The 24644-nt window shown below is 38.5% G+C and overlaps 1 long non-coding RNA gene and 1 gene segment (V, D, J or C); both read left to right on the top strand.

The window, feature by feature from the left end:
• Positions 1-1906: 1906 nt before the first annotated feature.
• On the top strand, positions 1907-9570 carry LOC123826713. The gene is made up of 4 exons (XR_006787113.1): positions 1907-2072; positions 2192-2312; positions 8852-9147; positions 9313-9570. It is a non-coding gene; the product is annotated as an uncharacterized LOC123826713 (long non-coding RNA).
• Positions 9571-19101: 9531 nt separating this feature from the next.
• On the top strand, positions 19102-19793 carry LOC123826711. The segment is given in 2 exon segments: positions 19102-19220; positions 19429-19793. Coding segments are annotated over 2 exon segments (411 nt in total).
• Positions 19794-24644: the final 4851 nt, after the last annotated feature.

Raw genomic sequence — 24644 nt, 5'->3', positions numbered from 1 at the left:
GAAATTGAAGGAATGCAGCAACAACCACCTTATCTACAAGCAGTGAGCAAAGATTGATAAAGGTGGAGAGAGAATAAACATACTTTTAAGAATGGGAAAAAGAATGGGAAATCACTAATGACAAGAAAAATGGTTTCAAGAGGCAGGAGGGAGAAGAAATAGTAAGAGTGCAGAATAGAAACAAGTTGTAGCAAGAGAGAAAATAGAATTTAAAACAAAAAATAAGAAGAAAAAGGAAGAAGGTGAAAATGGAATAAGAGAAGGTAGGAGCAAAATATGAGATTTGGAGTAAACTAAAATTAAAAAAAACAACTAGTGAAATGATACGCACAAACTTGAAGGAAAAGAAATGAATGCAAAAAAAGCTATGCAAGAGAGAAGATAATTCAAATAATGAAGATAGCGGTGGAATTTGTCTCAGTAGAATTGAGAGTTCGCCACTGCCTTCTCTTTCCAGACCCACCCATGGGGATGTCAGATGGTGTCCCAGTCTAGACTTAAGTAGCGTGTTCAAGACTATAATGATCCACAGTCTGTGGCTGTCTTCTTCAGATTTGGCTGGTCCCCACTGTTCTGCCCTTCCCTCTTTCTATCAGCCCAGGGCCCAGGAGTAGTTCATTTAATGATTCAAGAACACAGCCAGTACCTTCTTCCAGAGGGGGCCTCTGGTGCAATCAGAAGGTGGGAACCCTGGATAACTCCTGGGGGAGATACTATTCAGTTTTCAGGGAAGTTGGAACAAGTGTTTCCCTGCCCTCTCACCACATCTCTTGGTCTGTCCCAGCTTCTTTACAATAGTGTATGGATTCTGATGGATTAGCTGTCTGTTTCCTGTAAGGGGACAGAAAACCTTTATGTTTAACTCCTTTTTTTGTGTATATGAGGCACCATAAAACCTAAAAAAAATAGTCATTATAAGCATTGTCCTCAAATGAAAACCTGTACTTTGAGAAACATTGCATGCCCCTGTTACCCAGGTCCTGGCTCTGCCTCTGGAAGAAGCTGGTCATATGTTCTTATGGAGACCAGACCTCCTTAAAAAGATAATTATACCCTCCAGATATGTCCACTCACTCATGTAATCACTCATTCCTCAGATATTTTTTTGAACATCAAGTATGAACTGTACAACTGTATGTTCTCAGGAACTGGCTGCTGAGATTCATAAGATTCAGTTTCTGATCCCAAGGGCACCAACTCCAGTATGAAAAACAGGACACAGATGATTCTATTATCATATAGCAATGACAGTGATGATATGTCACAGGTAAAGTGGGAAAAGAGAGGAGCACCAACTCAGCCTGAAGAGCTGGGTGGGCGCTTTCACAGGAAGGTGGCATGTAAGTTGGATCTTAAAGAATGAATGGAAATGACCTAGGCAAGGGCAGTTGAGGGAAGGGAGAACATTCTAGGCAGAGGGGCTCATCTTCTAGTTCCAGAGACCAGTGGTGGGGGAATGTGTCAAGAAGATAACTCAGATCATGTTTATTTTCCACTCTCAGTATACCTTAAGATGCCTAGAAATAGCTTAACATTTGGTGTGCACAGACATTAGATGCTCAGTCTAGGGGGACTTCAGGGAGACATGTTGCCCTGAATCTTAAAGACAGTAACCAAGGAATAGCGCCCTGTCTAAGCCTCATCCATCGTGAAGTCTGCATAAGGTGCTGGGTGCTTCCTTCCCGGAGCTCTGCCTCTCATCCCAGATACTTATTTCCCTTTCTATGTCCACAATTTAAGATCCATTCCAAGGTAAATATCAAATTCAAAGGTGTGAGGAAGGCTGCAGGACAGAGGAGAAACCACAAGAGGGCGCTGCTCCCCGTGGGTGCTGCTTTGACACATCTTCCATTTCTGAACATGCCTCTTTTTATAGCCTGTGACATGAACTCACAGAGCAGTTTGTTTTGCCTAACACACGAGTCAAGATTTTCTAGGAGTTCCACCAAAGGATCACGAAAGTAGAGGAACAGCCCTCTCAGCTGTGGTATTACCAAGCAAACCTGCTGCTGGTTCTGTGCCAGCCATGCTGTCTGCTTCCAGCCTGGTACTTATGATCTTGTTGATGTTGGGTAAGTAACATTTCTCGGGATTTCTAAGGTGTTCTATCCCCTGGTTTTAGGATGCTTACCAAACTGGAGACGATTCCTTTTCATTGCCAATACAACAAAGCCTTTACTTTTTATTTTAGGAGGGACCAGTGGAGACTCAGTGAACCAGACAGAAGGCCCTGTTACCCTCCCAGAGGGGAAAACTTTGACGCTGAGGTGCACTTACCAGACCAGCTCTGGGTATTCAGTTTATCTTTTCTGGTATGTCCAATATCCAAAAAAAGAGCCTGTTCTTCTCCTGAAAAGCTCATCAGATAATCAGGAGGTCCACAACAGAGAATTTCAGGCCAAACTGGTGAAGAATGACAACTCCTTCCACCTGACAAAACATTCAGTGCGAATGTCAGACTCGGCGGTATACTACTGTGCTGTGAGTGACACAGTGTTGGAGGCTGCAGGGGGAGCTGAGCACAAACCCAGAACAATGCAAGTGGGGCACTGGCTGTGGGCAGCCCTGGGTGGGAGAGTTATATTCTCTCCCTAAGCAGTATTGGCTCTATTTTAAAGTTTTCTCAAGGAAATGAACCAAGCTCAGGACCTAGAAGCTTAGTCCTTGCTACAGAAAGTTTAACCCAACTTCACACTAACTCATCACTCTTTAGAGCTGCTCAGGAAACACTGCTGTGGAAAGACTCATAGGTCAGGGACACTGAAGGAATCCCCTCCTTGGGTCCACATTCCTCACTAGGTGAGAGGCAGCCAGTCTGGAAAGGCTGTGTCCAGGGCATCCTCCCCCTGAACATTCAGTCTCCTCTGATGTCACCCAGATCCTTATCCTGAGGATGATGTGCTCAGTCACCTGGGTTTGGGCTGCAGGTTCCAAGATAATTCATCTGAAAAGAGACCAGGATTTTAGCCCATCTCAGCTCTTTAGACTGAAATATTAGTTTAAACTAAAATATGTTAATGTTATTATATATTTCCTTGTAAAACAAGAAAGATCTTTATACAAAGATCATGGATGCTTCCATAGGAAAGATCCATATTCATCCATAGAGTAAGAAATATAGTCTAAGTGAATAGGAAACATAACACTATACCTCAGACTTATTCTCTTGTCATTCTAGAGGTTAAAAGCCCAAGATCAAAATACCAGCAATTTTGGTTTCTCCTGACTGTTCATTTGTGACTCATTGACAGCTGCCTCCCTGCAGTGTTCTCACATGGCCTTTCATCTGAGCACAAGGGGGGGGGGGCGAGAGAGAGAGAGAGAGAGAGAGAGAGAGAGAGAGAGAGAGATCTAGTGTCTCTCTCTTAAGAGGTTACCTGTCCTATGAAATTAAGGCCTCTTCCTTATGACCTTGGTTAACCTTAATTACCTCTTCCAAACCCTACCTCCAAATATAGCCATGTTAACAGTTGGGGATTTGACATAGGAATTTCAGGAAGATACAATTCAGTTCATAAGAGAGAGTATATATACTGTCTATTATTAACTTAGGAGCTAAATGAATAAGGTAATCTCTTATTTCTGGATTTCAAAGTTGAGCTATGATAGCACTACACAGGAAATAAGAGTCATCTGAACATTGGCCAATCTTCAAACCCCCAGAATAAACTCTCAATTCTAATAAGCAATCATGGAAAATTCTCTCTTATTCTTTTTACTGACCTTAGTACTTCAGCTGAGGAGTTCATTGAGACAGGAGTGATCCAGGCTTCCTCTCCATCTGTCTGTCCTGTTCTATGCCCTGGTAGTCCAATCCCTGTGGGTAGAGTCATCCAGGCTTTCTTTGCTTTTAAGCACCTTAACTGTATTCATCCATTGATAAAAACTGGCAAGAGCTCTGTGGGTGGGAAGAGAGAAAGACCAAGTACTTCTCCTTTTGCCCCCTGCCTGCTAGGATGTGCTGGATCTGACATTGGCTGCCTCACTCTCTGTTTCAGACTAAATGTTTATGCCCCTACCACCCATTCTTAACTCCTTTGTTGGATTGCTAACTCCCAATGTAAAGGTGTTTGGAGGCAGAAACTTTGAGAGCAAATTACCATAAGTCATGACTGTGGGTCTGGCATGTTGGAATTAATGTCACTTTTTTTACTTCTTTTAGAACAGTATGATCCCCATTATGATAAATACAAAGAAGGCCACATCGAGGCTTATTACAATAAAAAATTCTGTTAAAAAAATGAAATAAAGATCTTAAAAGCAGTCACTGGAAAAAGACAGATACATTACCTGCATGCAGGAACACTAATGCAAGTAATGACTGATTTTTTTTTTTACTCAAAACAAAGGAAACCAGAAGACAATGAAACAATATATTTAAAGTGCTAAAAGAAAAATAGTTTACTGGCTGCCATGGCTCACTTGGTGGAGTGTTGTTCTGCAAAGCAAAAGTTCACTGGTTTGAGTCCTGGTTAGGGCACATGGGCCTGGGTTGCAGGCCTGGCCCCTGGTTTGGGCATATGTGAGAGGCAACCAACTGATGTTTCCATCACACATCGTCTTTTTGTCTCTCCCTTCCCCTCTCTTTGTCTCTCCCTTCCCCTCTCTATAAAAATAAATGAATAAATAAAATCTTAAAAAAAGGAAGAAAAATAATTGACAACTTAGAACTCTATTGCCAGACAAAATATCCTTTAAAAATGAAGGCAAATTTGTTTTTTCTTGTTTGTTCATTTGTTGCTTTACGTTTTGTATCCCACATATGAGTGAAATCATATGGTTCTTAACTTTTCCTGCCCAACTTATTTCACTTAGCATGATACTCTCGAGGTCCATCCATGTTCTCTCAAATGGCAGTATTTCATCTTTCCTTATTGCTGAGTAGTATCCCATTGTATATATGTACCACATCTTCTTAATCCAGTCACCCATCAAAGAACACTTTGGTTGTTTCCATTTCTTGGCCATCGTAAATAATGATACAATGAACATAGGGATGCATATATCTTTATGAATGTACGTTTTCAAATTTTTCAGGTAGATATTCAGAAGAGGGAATGCTGGACACAGACAACAGTATGGTGGTTACCAGAGGGAAGAGGGGTGGAGTGAGTATGAGGTAGTAAAATGTAGAGAGGGCCAAATACATGGTGACTGAAGATAATTTGACTTTGGGTGGTGGGCACACAACACAATACATAGATTATGTATCATTGAAATGTGTACTTGAAACCTATATTATCTTATTAACCAATGTCACCCCAATAAATTTAATTAAAAACCAAATGACTATAAAGCAATTCTAATTGTAGTGAAATTTGTGATTGTCTTTCAACATTTATGCTATGCCAGGTTTGTGGGTACCTTGGATAATCCAAGTAAATAATTTGTATCCAAAATAAATAAATAAATAAATAAATAAATAAATGCAAATTTAAAAGAATGAAGTCTTACCAATTGCAACAGTATGGATGAATCTAGAGGATGTTATGCTAAATGAAATAATTCAGTCAGAGAAAGACAAATATGATATGATTTCACTTATGTGTGGAATCTAAACAAAAATTTAATAGACCAAACAAAACAGAAACAGACTCATAGATATAGAGAACAGATTGATGGTTGCCAAATGGGAGGGAAATTGGGGTGCTGGGTGAAAAAGGTGAAGGAGTTGAGAAGTACAGATTGGTAGTTACAAAATAGGGGGACATAAAGCACAGGCAGCATAAGGAATATAGTGAATAATATTGTAATAACTACGTATGGTGCCAGGTGAGTTCTGGAAATATTGGGGAAAGGCCACATTTTATAAACTATATATATATTCAGCAGATAATGTTGGGGCAATTAATGAGCCATTTTAAAAAATCAAACCCCTACTTTGCTTTTTAGATTGAAATAATTCCAAATTGTAAACCTGAAGTATTAAATTTCAAATGTAATAAGAATCCTCAGGATTTACAAAAAATAGTCCTGGAGTTTGTTAAGACTTTCTAAGCAAGGCTCAAACTTTAGAAGTTAGAATAAAGTGCATACATTTGAATAAACAATAAATATTATATATGAAGCAATTCAACATGGCAAAACACCAACAAAAACTAAAATTAAATGCAAAATGGAATCAAAGATACAAAAAATAGAGAAAATGTAATTTAAATATGGAAAGAGTTTTACAAACCAATAAGATTACTTCTCCAAAAGAAAATTGCATTAATAACATAATAGCTAATATTAACCATGTTTTTTATGTTCTAGCCATTTCTATTTTATGTCTCATCTATCTGCTATCTATCTCCATATATATTTCAAGTGATGCAGCAGTTCTATCATGCGTGTACTATTCTTTCTGAACTACTCAGTTGAGAAAATGACGTAATAGTCGGTGAGCAACTTGCTCAGAATCTCACAGCAAATAAACCATAGGGCTAGAGTGTTCTCTCTGTTATTCTGACTCCACAGACCTTTTAAATAAATGCATGCAAATAGAGTTAAATTATTTTTTAAAAACCACCTTTACTGACAATAGAGAAATTGAACATGATACTCTGAATTAGCATGTTTCACCTATTGAAGTAAGAAAGCTAGAGAAGTTTGCTTATATAATGGGGTGGCAAGGGAGTGGAGAAACCAGTACTCAGGAACATTGTAAATGTGTAAATTGCCACTGCATGTTTAGAGGCATTTGGCAATACTTGTTAAATAAAAAATGTATAGTTTTTCATAGTTTTATACTTTTAATAAATTTTATGTTCATGTTGGCAAAAATGTTTGTATAAGGATATTTATTTCAGTGTAATATATGGTAGTAAAAGATCAGAAATCTAAAATACAAAACTGCTTAAGTAAAATTTGGTATATCCATATAATGGCATGACATGTGGCTATTTTACATAAGAAAAAAGCACAGCACAGAATGGAGAATATAGGTTTGCTTGAAAATAATGAATGTGTGTGCATGTGTGTTCAGATATTTGCCTCTGTGAATAAACTGTGGTAGTAAAAGATAAATGAAGAAGGAAGACTACTGTTATATGTTACTTATGGTATGTAAAATGTTTATGATTTACATGGATACTAGTCACCCTCCCAGTGATTTTCTGATCTCTCTGAGTTCTAGAAATGGAGTTCTTTTCCTTCTGCATGCTCTTCTTTCCCTGCCTCCTAAGATCTATCAAGTTTGTGACCCTGAGTTTTGGTCACACTTGGTCCCTGTAGCCAGGCATTTAATATTTGAAGAAACACATGTCTTCTATGGTATCACAACTTATATTTAAGTTCTTTATCCATTTTGAGTTTATTCTGGTGTATGGTGTAAGTTGGTGGTCTAGTTTCATTTTTTTTGCATGTACCTGTCCAGTTCTCCCAACACCATTTGTTGAAGAGGCTATCTTTACTCCCTTGTATGCTTCTGTCCCCTTTCTCAAATATTAATTGATCATAGAGACACGGGTTTATTTCTGGGCTTTCTATGCTGTTCCATTGATCTATCTATCTGCTCTTATGCAAGACTGCCTTGATTACAGTGTCCTTGTAGTATAGTTTATAGTGTGATATCAGGTATTGTGATCCTTCCTACTTTGTTTTTCTTTTTCAGGGTTGCTGAGGCTCTGTGGAGTCTTTTTTGATTCCATATAAAGTTTTTTAATATTTGTTCTAGATCTGTGAAAAATGCCATTGGTATTTTAATAGGAATTGCATTGAATCTATAGATTGCTTTGGGTAGTATGGACATTTTAATGATTATAATTCTTCCTATCCATGAACACAGTATATGCCTCCATTTCTATGTATGCTTCCTCAATTTATTTCTTCCAAGTTCTATAATTTTCCAAATACAGGTCTTTTACATCCTTGGTTAAGTTTATTCCTAGGTATTTTAATTTTCTTATTGCTGTAGTACATGGGCTTTTTTTCTTATTTTCTCTGATAATTCATTGTTAGTGTACAAGAAAGCCATCTATTTCTGAATATTAACTTTATATCCTGCTACTTTGCCAAATTCTCTTCATAGGTAAAGTAATATTTTGGTGGAGACTACTAGGTTTTCTATGTACACTATCATGTCATCTGTGAATAATGACAATTTTACTTCCTCTTTTCCAATTTAGATGCCTTTTACTTCTTGTCTGATCATTGTGGCCAGAGCTTCCAGTACTATGTTGAATAAGACAACAGCATGGATGGAACTGGAGACTGTTATGCTAAGTGAAATAAGCCAATCTGTGAAAGACAGATACCATATGACCTCACTTATAACTGCAATCTAGTGAGCAAAATAAACTAATGAGAAAAATAGAACCAGGGACATGAAAACATGGAACAGACTGATTGCTGTAGGAGGGGAGAAGGGAGGAGAGAAATGGTGGCAGGAAGGGGAAGGGTTTAATCACAGAACATGTGTGAATGATTCATGGACAAGGACAACAGAGAGGAGGTTGTGGGAGAGAGGGGTGGTCTGAGTAGAGGGGCGCTAAAGGGAAGAAATTGGGACAAATTTAACAGAATAAATAATAAAAAAGAAATAGATATGTTAACTTATGTTCTCAATTCTCTGTCAAAGAGGTTTCTAGACATATCCACAACCTATTTAATTTTTCTTTCTCTCAGTACTCCAGTTCTTTTAAGATTTCACCTGTTGAGATTTTTGTGTATTATAAAGAGAGCATAATCAGTTATATCCACACTTGGGTTCAACTCCTTTAACCTGTTAGTAGTTCAGTTTTAAAGGCTATATAGGAACAATGAAACAATTAAAAGTACAAGTAAGAAAAGTCTTTTCTGATTATTTTTTAAAAGCTCATCTATACCACCAAATACCAAAATGTCCTTCCATCAATCTTTTTCTTTGTAGGTAGCATGAAGTGGGTACCATGTGAGTGTGTTTGTGACCATGAGGTGGCAGTGGTTCTGTTCTTCTCATTTCACAAATGCCTTAAATGTTGAAAGCAGGATGGTTACTAGAGGATTTGCTCCTGATTGGCTCACCCACCAACAGAAACGCTCTCTTGAGCATGAGAGAACAAGAACAAGACATAAAAACAGCTCCTCAGAGAAGTTTTGGAATCATTACAAGTTGTGTCAAGACAGATATCATGATGGAGAGCATGCTGGAGTATGCAGTGATACTCTTGTGGCTTCAGCTTGGCTGTAAGTTAGAGGTTCAGGGATGAGAACTATAAGCACCCATTTATCCAAAAGTGGGAAAGTAAGACAGTGGTTTAGTCTCAGCTCCTCTCAAAATTCTCATTGGGATTTTTCAAAACTGCTGAACTCAAAGCTTTGTCTCATTTTTTATTTTGGTTTCCTGAACAGGGTTGAGTGGAGAAGACCAGGTGGAGCAAAGTCCTCAGACCCTGAGGATCCAGGAACGAGAGAGTGTCAGCCTCAAATGCAGTTACACAGTCAGCGCTTTCAGAGCACTGCAGTGGTACAGGCAAGATCCTGGGAAAGGCCCCAAATTCCTCTTCAACCTGTATTCAGTTGGGAAAGAACAGCAGAATGAGAGACTAACGGCTATGCTTTCAGAGAAGGGGAGTTCTCTGCACATCAACACCCCTAAAGCTGAAGACTCAGCCACTTACCTCTGTGCTGTGGAGGCACAGTGCTCCCCAGGCACCTGCACCCTCTACCAAAACCCTGCAGCTGAGCCTCTGGAATAACGGCATCTCTGCTGTTTTTCCTCCTCGATGAAGTATTTACTTAGCACCCAGAACTTCTTTCCAAGTGGTCCTATGGAGAATGAAATCTTGTGACATAGCCAGATGGCAGAGATTACTGTTCATTCTGTCTAGGTATCCCAGACAGTCCCTTTGTGTATCTTCCTGGGGCAGTCCTTTTCCTTCATGTAGACTCAGACGGGAGAGCTGTGATGTGGACAGGCTTGATTTCTCATCTTGGGCCACTTGAAAAGAGACTGCATAGGAATACACTATTCCCTAAAATTTGGTTTTTTGGATTCTCTTATAATAATCTGGTCACATGTCTACAAGTGAATGTTTTCCACTTAAATACAGTCTTCTTGAAGTTTCCATCTCCACCAGCCACATTTCTACATTTCTCTTCTCCTTAATAATCAAAGTACATAAAAGAATTGTCTACTTGTCTCTGTTTTCTCAACTCCCATTCCTCACTCCACTGGAACCTTGCCTCCGGTGGCACCCCTCCAACAGAAGCCCTCACATTAACACTAGTGGCTTTGATGTTGATAAAGCCAATGGACATTTTCCACTTTTCTTCTCGTCAGAGATTCTCATCAGTCTCCCTTCCCTTTTTTAAGAAAATAAATTTTATTTGTATTAAAAAAATTCAGTAAAGAACACAGGTGAACATCCAGATGGAAGAGATGCTTAGGGCAGGGTATAAGGAAGAGACAGAGCTTCTATGCCCTCCCGGGGCACCACTCTCTCTGCACCCCCTATGTGTTCACCAACCCAGAAGCTTTCTAGTCCCCCACCAGTGCTCTACAGGTCTGGGTGGCAGGCCTGTGGGAAGGGTGGTTGACCTCACTGTCCCACTCAGGGCCCTGCATTTTCATTTCTCAGTGGGCCCCACAAATTACTTAGCAAGCTCTACTTATCTGGCTAGGATCACCTACGAAATTTATTGACTAGAAATCTCCTTATTTCTAACCTCAAAAGTGAAGCATTCAGTATTTCACTGTGACTGTTAATTACAGTGTTCTTTTTCTGGTAAATATCCTTTATGTAATCTGATTATTAAAGAGTCTCGTTTTGATTTCTAATTAATTGAGAGTTGTTATCATAAATATAAAATAAATTTTATCAAATTATTGGTATCTTTATCTGCTGGGATGATTATATATTAATGCTATAAATTATACTGATTTTCAAATTTTAAACCAACTTTAATTTCTGGAATAAGATGCACTTAGTAATGTTATATTTTCCTTTTCATACTGCAACATTTTTTGCTAGTATTTTGTTGAGGTTTTGTTTCCATGTTCCTGAATAATACTGGTATTCAACTTTTTCTTTTCAATGTCTCTGCCAGATTTTAGTATCAATATTATAATGAGCCATAAAATGAGTTGCAATTTATTTCTCCTTTTCAACCTATAGAAGAATTTGTGTAGGATTTTTTTTATTTCTAAAATTTTTTCAGAAAATTCACTCATGAAGCTATCCAAGTATAACACTTCACTTATGAGACAGCTTTATTAAATTATAGATTCAGTTAAATTAACCTCTAAGGGATTCTTTATATGTTTGATTTTCTCTTATTGATAAATTATGTTTTATTTTTTTTTCTGTTCATATTTTATTATATACTTTCTTTGGATTTAACTAGCTACTTTTTCTAGTTTTGTTGAGTTGCAAGTTTGGCCATTGATTTTCAACTTTTCTTCTTTCCTAACAAATGCATTTAAGTCCACAAACTTGCCTCTAAATATTGCCTTAGCTACATCCCCCATGTTTTGATATATCACATGGTCATTATCACTTAACTAAAATATTTTCTAATATGCATTTGAATGGGGATTTTGTGTCAGATGGTGATATTGACCGGGATCTAAGAGTGGCCAAATCCTGCCCTGCTTGTTGCCAGAAAGATTCCTAAGGACACTATATAGTATTAATTCATATTACCAGTATAATTGGAATATATTTTATTGTAATATATTTATATTTATATATTTATGTTGGGAACCACCCTGCCTGGTTTCAGAAGCTGAAACCCGCACCAAGGCTAAGGCTGAGGGAGTGACCTTGGACTGTAAGCCATCAAGGAGACAAAGCTTATCTCCCTGGCAGGAGTGCCACTTCTGCTCCTTTTACTTCACCCTGCCTGGCCCCCAATGCTTGGTCAATTAGCCAATGATGGGTAAGATTCCCCAAAGGGGGGAATGACCTCAGACAGGCACAATCACGTGGGAGGCCCCCAAGGAAGGACTTGGGGGGCTACAGCAAAAGGGGGTGATGGGCCCTCGTCCCCTTGGCTTTGACAAAGCCTGAGTTCTCATTCCGTCTGCGAGAAATCTCCTAATCTTCTGGCTGCCTTACTTCCCTTGCTCCACCTAAGCCTGAAACAATGACAGAGGGCAGTGCAGCCCTGTGCTGGAAACCCCTGTGCGGGTTCCCTGGGGAATCAGGCCTAAGAAAGAATATGTAACATCCTGTGAAACCTGCTTTGTTTAGAATGCTGTCAATTAAATGATAAGGGTCCAAGCAAGAAGTAAGTTTGTTCCTCAAAGTTTTACAGCTCTTTAGCTATCTGACCCAGACTCAAAATAGGCCCTCGGAGTTCTTTGTTATCTATTGTTTGACCCTTACTGCCAGACAATGATTAATGAGCTTTATCTGTATTCCTGTGCAAATGAACCCAATAAAAGCCCATTGAGGAACAGGTTCCTGGTCCTTCTCCTTTGAGAGATCGGCCACCTTTCCTCTCCAAGCAAATCATGTCTTGGTAGACTTATTCTCATCCGTGGTGGATGGGAGGCTCTGTGGACAAAGCTCCCCCACATATTTATAATCTATATCTTATATTTTATATAACATAATTATTGGATTATATATGTATACATTTTTATTTTCTCTTTTGAATAATTAGAAGCCCTTAACTATAGGGTTTCTTATCATTATAGGGATTCTGTTTGGTTCTCTAAGAGTGACTTATAGAACCAAACAGATTTTTTTTCCCATTTAGATGTACTGTGGGACATTTTCCATTATCATGAATGTGGCTAGTAGGATCCAAAGCTAGGGACTCAGGAGCATTAGGCATCCACCACTTTCACAGCCTGACACTCTAGGATTTAAGAAGTAGCAACTGAACAGGCTCTGCGACCCCAGACCTTCAACCCCTTGGCTGGTGTGAGGGATGGGGGGAGTCAAGAGGTGAGTGTCACCAGTGTCCCTTTTCCTCTGCAAGCCACTTGACAGGTTAATATACCAAAATAATTGTTTTAAAAGTCAAAGGTCACCTGAATAAATAATAAAATTTCATGTCCTTCTGTCTTTGGATATCTGCTTCTGAAGCAGATTTTGATCCACTGAAGTAGAAGACAAGGACATTGGGGAACAGTGGTGGAGTGGAGAGGGATGGCAATGGGGCCACTGGGTGAAGGCATGGTGGCCTCCTGGAGAAGGCATGGTGAGGAGCAGCCAGTACTCTGTTAGGCAAGTGACACCTCTGAGGGCAGCAGGGCCTGAGCTGACCTGTCCATGATCCACCTAGGAGAAGAAACAGTAAGAAGTTCTGGAAAGTGTTCCTTGAGAGGGAGCTGACAAGAAGGGAAAACCCCTGCCTGGAGGAGGCCTCTGAGGTTCTGGTGCTCTCTCAGGGAAGACCTTCATCACACAGAGGCTGTCAGCGGTTGGCCAGGGAAGCAGCTCCTGCTGTTTTTTCTTCTTTAATCTTTTTCTAGAACCATAGAGAAAAGGGGGAGTAAGTAAACAGAGTAAGGCCATGCTGACCTCAGTGTAGCCAGGAGTCAAGGCTCAAGTTCTAAAGGCTCAAGGCTCAAGGCTAAAGGAAAGATGAAGATGAAAATTTTAAACAGGGATGCACAGAGATTTATTTAATAACTGCAAGTGACCCCATGGTCTTGTGGTTTTCTTTCCAGGATGTCTTTAAGGGGATAAGATTCAGCATCCTTCCAAAGGGCCTCACCCACTCTTAAGCCACTTTACTTTTCTTTGATACTCTTTTCTCTCTCCTCTACTCCACTTAGAAAATGTTTTGGTTTGTTTTTGTCTCAGTTGGGAAAACTTGTATTATTTCATTGTATCTTCTAAAACTATAGTTTATGCTAGATCGTTTCGTTTGCCTACATGGCTGAAACTTTGAAGCAAAATGGTAAGAAAGGCATCTTTATTTTCTTTTTTCAGCTGTATGTCCTTTCACTGAAGTGATAAGTAGAGAATCACCCAACTGCCTGAAGGGAGGAAAGATCATGTGGTTTTTAAAAAATAAGAAAAAGCAAAAACTCTGTTAATGTTGCAAAGATTCTCCTGTCACACTGCAGTCATTCTGACCAAAACTGATCATCTTCTCTGCTACATAATAAGCACACATAAGCTATTCTTCCCCATATCTTTACAAAAGCAGGTTTCTGATTTGTCTGGGATCTGAATGAAGGCATTCACATGTTTAATCACAAGAGGGGGGCTGCTGTGTCTGTCAATAACATCCCTAATCAGTTAGGGAAAGAGTGGTTGGCTCACATTCAATATTGAAATTATGTATGAACTCTGACAAATGGCATATTTTATTCTCTTTGTTATAAGTAGAACAGTCTGTGCACAGCTTTCAACATTCATTGATTCATGACCTTGTCCCAATCCTTTATGAAAGGTCTTCTTTCCACTGAAAATAAGACAACACAGAAAGAAGAAGACAGGAAGTAGCTATGCAGCTTTCAAACTTAATCTATTTTTTAAATTGTTTTTGTAGTAATAGAGAAAAATAGCCTTTTTTGGGTGGTAAGGAAATTATTTTACTCAATCTATCTCAATTTTTTAGATTTGAGGAGATAATAAGAAAATGTTTTCAAGGTCGCTCCTTTATGTTTTACAGTGCCTTTCATTTCCTCCCTTCTTTCTCTTCTCCTCTGTGTATGCAACCACTAGGTACACACAGAGAATGGGAAAAGGTGCAAAGAATTTGTGGAGTATAAGGTTGTCTGCCTTTTCAGGTCTCTTGTTTCCTTTATACTAAGATCTGAGTCTACAAATGCCTTCCCAGAGACACATGATCCCTAGAAGGTTTTTGAGATACCAGAGAATTGGGAAACTTGGCTTTGAAAGGACTCTGACTTTAACCTTCCCAGTCACTTTCAGGACATCACCCTCTCCATATGAGTTTCATTTGCTCTTTCTTGTCATTTAGATGGGCTTTCTCCATCCTCTCGGGACTGTATGAGACTTGGTGGTATTCTGGAAGGTAAAGAAAAAGTTATTGAGTTCATCAGAGCATTGGATCACCAATAACATATATTCTTTCTCTTGGGCTGTGAAAAAGCAATAATAATTTCTGGATGGATGCTATCCTTATTTTCCTCTTTTTCGATTTAGCCTCTTAGAGTTTAAAATTCACAAATTCTCTCAGTAAACCCTTGGATTGAGAGTGGATGCCTGTTACATATTTTTTACCAGAGACATGACCAAGCCTTGGAAGATATATCAACTAAGGAGCTACCATTGCATTGGCTAACTCTAGGCCTGGGCACTCCCCAGAGTGACAGTTGCCAGGTGAGGGGATGCACTGGCAGCAATGCAGCTGATATGTCTGTTCTGTTAGCCTGTCCCAGCTCAGGTTCAGACACAGAATCGTGAGCCATGGGCCCTGGACTGTAGTGTCTGCTTGAAATATGAGACAAATGACAGAAGTGTGTGTGCTTCTGATTCTGGGTAAATCAGGAGCTTAAGAAAAGATGGTGTTCAAAACCAAGGCATCAGAGGAGGGACTTGTCTCAAGGCATCTCCACTTGTCTCAATGTCCTTCACCCAAGATGTTTAAAGCAAGGGTTCAGATCATAGCTGCATAGTTTGTGAAGAAGTCATATCCTGAGTGTGAGCGGCTGTATATTAGTCTGCCTAGGACTGTCATAACAAGTACCATAGACAAGATGATTTAAACAATAGAAATGCATTGTCTCACAGATCTGGAGGCTAGACGTCTAAAATCATGGTATTGGCAGGTTTGGTTCTTTCTGGGAGGCCTGGGAGGGTTGTGAAGAAAAGTTCTATTCTGAGCTCCTTCCTTACTTATAGAAAGCCATCCTTTTCCCTGTATCTCTTCATATAACTTTCCTTCTATGTGTGTCTATGTCCAAATTTCCCCTTTTCGTAAGAACACCAGATGTATTGGATTAAGGCTAATTCTAATGACTTCATTTTAACTTGATTACTTTCGGTAAAGGACCCCATCTACAAATAAAATCACATTTGAGTTACTGGGGGTTAGGACTTCAAAATATGAATTTGAAGGGGACACAATTCAGCCGATAACCCTCAGAAATCAAAGAGGAGCTTGTCTTGCTTTCTTATGAATATAAGAAATTTCTTATTTCTCATATTCATTGAGCCCAAGGGGAATGAGAGGAGCATAGAGTTCCACTTCTTTATCAGTGACTATAGATAATTATAGACATATTTTGCTCTTTATGTAGGATGGAAATGAGATAAAGTTGAAGTAGGAGATGGGCATTAGGTTGGAAATTTCTGAACGTACCATATCTTGACCTTGAAAATCTACCTTCATTGTTTGGAGACAATCTTGTATATTCTTTTTCCCTCTGAGGAGTCATTTGTGACATTTGTAATGCCACACAGCCCAGCTCTTTGTACAGTGACTAAGGACAAGAACTGAACACACCCTGTTCCCACTTCACTTTTGGAGGAAATGAGAATGTTATCTGGTATTGACGGTTTTATAACTAGGGCCCACAGTATTAGATTTGAGGTTTAAAGAACAATGTGATCAATAAAATGGCTCCTCTGTCTATGACTGTGAACAGGAAGTTCAGTGCATTATTGCATTGCAAAAGATGCACAGAGGGGCAGACTTGGCCATGCCTGTCTCTCTGGTGGGGAAAGGGAAATAATCTCTATTCAAAGAGGACATTATATAGAAAATGTAAGCTTAATGCAATAAAGTAAAAAAAAACAAGAAAGACATAAGGAAAATGTACATGAAATCAAGAAAGGGACCAGGCAAGAAAAGAGCAGGGAGAAGGAGGAGGCTGGGTGTGAGGAGTCTGGATGTGTGTCCTGTCTGCAATCTAACATTCTCATCCTTGCCTAAGGTCTAATGTGAAGTTCATAAATTTAACATTATTCCTCTGAGCAATGTATGAGTTCTCTCAGTTTCTTTGAACTATAGCACGAGCATTTGAGAAATAAATAAATTTTGAAAGTTTGCTAGAAAAAGGACAATTACGTTAATATTTCTTATTTCAATTTTTTCCTTAGTTTCCTATATGGTAACTAATTTTTCTATTTTTATGATTAAACAAGCTATAAGTTAATGTTTAATTGTAGAAAATATTGAGACAATTTTAAATATATAAAATAATAAGTAATACTTCCTTGATTTGTTCTTCACAAAGTCCTCAATTATTGTTTAAGTTTTAGTGAGCACATTTCAACTCTTTTGATTCATTCACATATATCCATAGTAAACATACTGTTTAAAAAACATAAATTAGCCCTGGTTGGTATAGCTCAGTGGATTGAGCATGGGCGTGCCAACCAAAGGGTTGCCAGATTGGTTCCCAGTCAGGACACATGCTTGGGTTGTGGGCCAGGTCCCCCCTAGTGGGGGGACGTGCGAGAGGCAACCTCACATTGATGCTTCTCTCTTTCTCTTTCCCTTCCCTTCTCTCTAAAAATAAATAAATGAAATATTTTAAAAAAACATAAATTACACTTATATGTAAAGTACTGTGATTTTTTAAGTACAAAACAATTTTTACAAGTCAGGAAATTTAAGTCTACTTATTCTTTTCACAACTGTATAGTATATTAGAATGCAGATCTACCATAATGCATTAAATATGTGTACTGAGGGATATTTATTTTTTTCACTTTTTTTTCCTGCTGCATATAATGTACAATTTTTTAAAATATATTTTACAAGGACATTTCTTAAGAATAAGTTCCCAGCCAAGTGGAATTTTTTGGCATCCAGTGATATGTAAATAACACCTATAAATCTTTACCAGTTTATGCTTCAGCTATGAGATACAAGAGTGCCAATTTCCTGACATTACCATACTTATATTCTTTGTAATCTACAGATGAGAAATGATATAAAGGAACTTTTCAAGAAAGTATAAGTTAAGGGAAACCAGTCATTAAGGACTGAAGTGAGAGGAGGAAGGAGTAGATATAGGAAAAATTTAGATTTCTTCTTTTCTAATATATTTCTTCTATATACATTTCTCTTTGTATACTGATTTAGCTACATTCTAAAAATTTTTTGTTTGTTTTGTTTTAATTTTTTTCTTTACACTACTACAGTTAGCCCCACTGTTTTCCTCCTTTGCCTATCTCATCCCAGCCCTCTCCCACCCCCGCTCAGGACATCCCCTTTGTCTGTGTCCGTGGGTCATGTCTATCTGTCCTTTGGCTAATCCCTTCACCTTCTTTCATCCAGTACACCCTGCCCTCCTTCCCTTTGACAGCTTATCAGTCTGTTCCATGTATCTGTGCCTCTGTTTCTATTTTATTCATTAGTTTATTTTGTTCATTAGATTCCACATACAAGTGAGATCAAAACACCAGTTCAAAAGAATATATGCACCCCTATGTTCAGAGCAGCATTATTTAAAATAGCCAAGGTCTTGAAACAGCTCAAGTGTCCATCAGTAGATCAGTGAATAAAAAAAGCTGTGGTACATTCAGGAGTGGACAAAAAAAGCATGCAGCCCATGATGGCTATGAATGCAGTCCAACATAAAATTGTAAATTTACTTAAAGTATTATGAAATTTTTTTATTAGTGTTTGTGTATTTAATGTGTGGCCCAGGACAACTCTTCTTCTTCCAGGGTGACCCAGAGACTCCAAAAGGTTGGACACCCCTGATACACAATGGAATACTACATGGCAGTAAAAATGAAGGAAGTCTTACCTTTTGCGACAGCATGGGCAGACCTGGAGACTATTATGCTAAGTGAAATAAGCCAGTCAGTGAAAGAAAAATACTATTATACAAATTTGATATTATAAAAAATTTGGCCCTGGCTGGGATAGCTCAGTTGGTTAGAGCATTTCCTGATAAATAAACATTGCAGATTCCATCCCTGGTCAGGGCACATACAAGAATCAAGCAATGAATGCATAAATAAGTGAAACAACAAATTGATGTTTCTCACTTTCCCTCTTTCCCCTTCCTTCTTCCATCTTCCCCCACTTCTCCCCCATCGCCTGTCTAGTCCCTTCTCTCCTCTGAAGAAAATGGTTTTCACTTAGGAGAGGTGAGAATTTCTCTGGCAATTCTGGGCTCCATCCCTAGATGACACTATTTCCACTTGTTTCCCACTGTGCAGATTAGTGAGACTTGTCTCTGATTGGCTGGGCTGACAAATGTGTTTCCTGTAGAAATGTTTGAATGTTTGAGATAGCAAAGCAGGTTCTTTAGTATTGACAGTGACCCTGTGAGTACTAAAGACATAAGAACAATTCTCAGTGAGTGTAAGTGACAGAAAGAATGGACAAATTCCTGAGCCTGCTCATCTTTTGGCTACAACTACACTGTGAGTTAGAGGGATCTGGAAATGGGCAAAGAAAAGGCAGACTCTAGGGCATTTCTCCCCAAGGAAAAATGGAGAAAGACAGGGAGCTGTACTAGTGTAATTTAGTAGGAGTTTCTGTGGAGATTAAAAGACTAAATTTAAAAGGAATTGCCAAAGAATGACCATCCACTAACCAGTATCTCTGTCTACATGTTCTCTTTCTAAACAGGGGTGAGCAGCAAAGAGGACGTGAGTCAGAGTCCTGAAGCTCTGACTGTCCGAGAAGGAGACAGATTATTTCTCAACTGCAGTTACTCCAGTAGCGGTATTTACTTCTTTCAGTGGTTTAGGCAGCACCCTGGGAAGGGCCTCACACCTCTGTTGTTGATCCGGTCAAATCAGAGAGAGGAAACAAATGGAAGAATTAAAGCCTTGTTGGATGAAACATCAAGGCATAGTGCTTTGTGCATTGCAGCTTCTCAGCTCGGAGACTCGGCCACCTACTTCTGTGCTGTGAGGCACAGTACACAAGGAGCATCTGTCACCTATACCCAAACTCTGTGGCTGAGGACCCAACCACATGTCCTTTCTTGAAGCTCAGGAACCCTTCTCCATTAAGAGGGTTTTGAAATGGACTCTGTAGATAGAAGCAATTAACACAAAACCTGATATAATGGACTAAAATGAAATAGTGAATTCTTTGAACTTTAGATTTTTATCAACATCCAATTACACAATAACTTTATTGAGATTAATACATGTTATGTAGTTCTCTCTTTTAAAGTGAACAATTAAGTGGCATCTAATACCACCCTGAAAGGAAATAACGTACCCATTAAGCAATTACCATTCTCCCCTGCCCTAGTCCCTGGTAACTAACCACAGCCTGCTTTCTGTCTCTATGAATTTACCCATTCTGTACACTTCATAAATTATACAGTATGTGGACTTTAGTGTACGGATTCTTCACTCAGCAAAACATTTTGGAGATTTGTCCAACTCAGGACCAACTGGAGAAAGGCAAACTTTCACCCCTGACCAATCACCCAACTTCTAGTTAGCCTGCTTATGTCTGCCCCATTTTTCTTTTATTTTGCTAGAAGATTGTCATTTTTAATGATCTTTTAAACAACCATTGATTTTTCTCTATTGTTTTTCTATTTTCAATTTCATCGATTTCGGTTTTTATCTTTATTATTTTCCTTCTTCTGCTTGTTTCAAAATTTTCTCTTGTTTTTCTAGATTCTTGAGGTGGGGGTTTAGCTCCATTAAGAAGGCTTTGTTTCCTTAAAGGCATGATAGTCTATCATCAGCAACTTCCCAGTGTTTAGAACTGTATTTCACATCTCTAACTGGTTCCAATACTCTTGTATATAAGTCATACTGCCCACTGTTGCCATATCTGTGCACCCCACTCTATATACACTGGATTCCTTAACTTTGCTGGAGGTTTCCTTTGCTTATGTCCTTCCTTTGGTTTGAAACAGCCATGTATAATCATATTAAGGTTTTTATTAACTTCTTGCTAATTGGTCACAAAATGTTTACATTAACAGGAATAATATAAAACTCATAATGCACATGTACACTGAGGACAGAACTGCGGGCAGAATTCTAAGATGATACCCAAGTTTTCTGCCCCCTTGGTGTACAAGCAGTGTATAATCTCTTCTCCTTGAGTTTGGGCGGGACCTAGAGATGATGGGTGGCACTCCCATAATCAGTTACATTATTGACAAAGGTGAAGGGATTTTGCAGATGTTATTAAAGTCCTTAATCAGTTTGACTTTAAGTTAATCAAAATGGAGATTGGTGGACTTGATGTAATCTTGCGTGCTCCTTAAAAGAGGGCTGAGGTTTTTCCTGAGGTCAGAGAGATTCTCCCGCTATTTTTAAGGAAGCAAGATGCCATTACTTTTATAGCTACAAGGAAATAAATTCTGCCAACAACCACATGAGCTCGGAAGAGGACCCCCATGCCTCAGATTACACGGCAATCTTAGTTGACCCCTTGATTTCAGCCTTGTGAGATCCTGCTTAGCTGTGCGCAGACTGCCCACCCACAGAAACTGTGAGACAAATGGGTATTGTCTTAAGTCACAAAGTTTGCAGTACTTTATTACACAGCAATAGAAAACTAATACAGGCTTAATAAACTGGATAATGAGTGTCATCAGTTCAAAATATTTAGGATTTGCTACAGCATAAAAAATCTTGAAATGTAATGAAATTTTATAGAACATAGAAACTTGATAGATATTTCCCCAAATTTGACTATAATCCTAAAAACTAATGTGGTAATATCAAAATTCACTGTGAATTTCAAAAAAGAAATTTTGATCAACCATGCTGAGTAAAGACTGAATTATCTTTCTTTTCTCTGTATAAGAAGTATTACAAATGTGTTGTCATAAGAAGAGACAATTTAAAAGGATCCAAAAATCATAGAAACAAAAAGCATTATAGAAATGTATAGAGGGGGAATACTGGGGGAGTGGACTGGGATGGGAGTAAAAGACAGAAAACTGTTCTTGAACAACAATTAAAAATAAATTTAAAAAATGTATAGAGAAATAAACAAAAAATATTATGTCACTTTCTAGATTTTATGTTTGTGGTATTTGTTTTTTTTTAAATTTGTACTTGGGTATAATTTTATTTCTCATTCTAAAAATTATTTTGCATACAATTTTTTAATTCATAATTTCGTCTATTTTTGAAAGTTCTCCATTTTATGTTTGCCTATAAAACATAAACACTCCTCTGTTCATAATCATAATGCTTTAAATATCAACCATAGGAAGGCAGAAGGGAGGTGGGGAAGGTTAACAAAAATTGTATTTCCTTAGCTCTCTATTTGCCCCAGAGGGCATAGTTGCCTAAATTGGAAATAGCTTTTCAGGATAAGGAGCATTCTGATAGCAGGTTCTAGATAATGACTTATAAAGGATTTCAGATGCCAGAAGCAAGCAATTTTGTCAAGAGAGAATTTCTTCCTAACAGTCCCTTACAATGTCTCTGAGGAGAAGAAATTTAAATCCCCTGTCATTCCTCCTCAATCTCAGAGCCATCTGGGTTCAGTCTCCCAGTCATCAGATTTGTTTTTGTTTGTGGGGAATCTCTCAGAAAGGAGCTTGCTGCTTCTTCACCGCTAGGCCACAACCTTAGTGTTCACCTTGATGCTTGGGGAGTACCTGTTTGTGAGTAACATTCCATTTTACTCCCTTGTCCACAAATGGAACTCTATTGTTTTGACTCTGAATAGAAACTTTTTGTTTTAGCTGAGTTTATTGACACAGCACTGATGTTTCCGGAGGAACAGGAGCTCGGTCAGTGACCCAGCTGGACAGCCAGGTCATTGTCCTGAAAGGAGCCCCTCTGGAGCTGAGTGCAACTATTTTTCTTCCTTTTAACTGTATCTCTTCTGGTATGTGCAATACCCCAGCCCAGGACTCCGGTTTCTCCTGGAGTACACTTCTGGAAACAGCCTTGTTTCAGGCATCAAAGGTTTTGAGGCTGAATTTAGGAAGAATAAAACCTTCCACCTGAGGAAACTTTCAGCCCATAGGAGTGACTCAGCTGAGTACTTCTGCGCTGTGAGTCACATGGTGACTGAGATTTTAGGGGGGAGCTGATCACAATCTCCTGAGACTTTATAGCTTAAAAGACTCTGGGTCTCAGATTCTGGGTTATTTCCTGGAAGCTGGCATGTCTTGTGAAGGCATGGGAATCCTGGGAAGTGTTTGATTCCTATGGAAATCTTGAATTGTTTTCTTTTCTATTCCTCTCCATTTTGCTGAGAAAAGTCCTTTTTTCTGAAGTGCAGCATTTTTATCCTCTAGAGTCAACATTGTACAGGGAATAAGGCTGTAGAATTTTTTTAAAAGATTTTATTTATTTATTTTTAGAAAGGGAAGGGCAAGAGAGAGAGAGAGAGAGAGAGAGAGAAACATCAATGTGTGGTTGCTGGGGGTCATGGCCTGCAAACCAGGCATGTACCCTGACTGGGAATCAAACCTGCGATACTTTGGTTTGCAGCCCTGTGCTCAATCCACTGAGCTACGCCAGCCAGGGCTGAGGCTGTAGGATTTTCAACAAGCTGGAGGAATTTACTGGCTCCCATGTCAATGGAGATAGTGATGGCTAAGGTGGCTGAGCTGGAATAAGGCAATTCAGAGAATTGCTTTGTATTATTCATCTCATCTCTCAAGCAATCAGAAAACCCAGGACAATTGCTTATTTCAAACTGTTTTATCTCCAGACTAGTTTATTAGTAATCTGAGAGGTCTTTTTCCTCAACGGACTCCAGCTCTTTGACTAAAGTATTTGAGATTGGTAGACTTAATAAATCTTGACATTGAAGGATGCATACAAGGTAACTTTTCCAAAAACAATATAGCATGAAGAAAAAGAAAACCTTCTTCATTCAGTGGTCTCCAGTAACAGACATTCTAAATTAAACAATATCATGCCAAAGTTCCATGTTAAATCCCAGGGTTGACTGTGTATGAGTGGCCGACCCACCCTTTCTCTATCAGACCCATCCAGGTTACCTCTCTCCTCTTTTTCTCCATTTTAATTCAATTTCTCTAATATCCACCTAGTGCCCATAATAACCAGTTATTCCTTGGTCATCTTATTCTCTTACACTATTTCTCACACTGCCATTAGTAAACATTCGCAGCACTCCTGAATAATTCATCTGATCTTCAGTGTCTGTTGATCACTTCCTTTTCTACTTTAGTGAAAATGTAGAGGTCTTCATTTTTATGGCTTTTACCTCAAAGTCCATCTATAGAGGGTTATTATTATTTATAGTGTCAGAGACAAGAGCACAAACTAAAATTATTTTCACATTTTCAAAACTAGTTATTTTTTTAAAAATAATCTACTAAAGCTAAAACATAAAAAATGATCAAATGTTTTAATAAAATGTATTTTAAACTAAAGTTTTAATTTAAAATGTATTTCAAAATTTATAGATTTTCATAAACATAAAACTATTCACAATTTTTGTTTCGATGTCCATCTAATTGCTCAAGTAAATAGTATCACTCTTTATTGGGTTAAGTTTGGAAAAACATGTACAATTTAAAAGTAACATTGTTTAATATTGCAAGGTATTCAGGCCAGCATGAGCAGCTACAGTGAATACTTTGCTAATTCATGAACACCCTTCAGAACCACAGATGAATATGTAAGAGAAGCAAGATGAATCCTGAGCACTCCTAGGAAACAATACTTTGTTTTGTAAGAATCTACTGTATCCATGCAATCTGAGAGGAAAGAATGGTCTAGTTAATTAATTTTTCCTCACTCCTCAAGTCCCCCAAATTCCAAATCAGAGCCTGTCTTCTATGTCAGTAGCAGCACAGCCCACAACATTTTCTGATATTCAAATGCAGTTCCAAGGACAAGTGTTTAGGTGGTGAACAAGCATTTTCA

The sequence above is a fragment of the Phyllostomus hastatus genome, unplaced genomic scaffold, assembly GCF_019186645.2.
Source record: "Phyllostomus hastatus isolate PE091 unplaced genomic scaffold, TTU_PhHast_1.1 phas_contig_846, whole genome shotgun sequence".
In the NCBI taxonomy this organism is placed as follows: domain Eukaryota; kingdom Metazoa; phylum Chordata; class Mammalia; order Chiroptera; family Phyllostomidae; genus Phyllostomus; species Phyllostomus hastatus.
The sequence above is the reverse complement of the archived record's forward strand: the minus strand, read 5'-3'. Positions and strand labels throughout refer to the sequence as shown.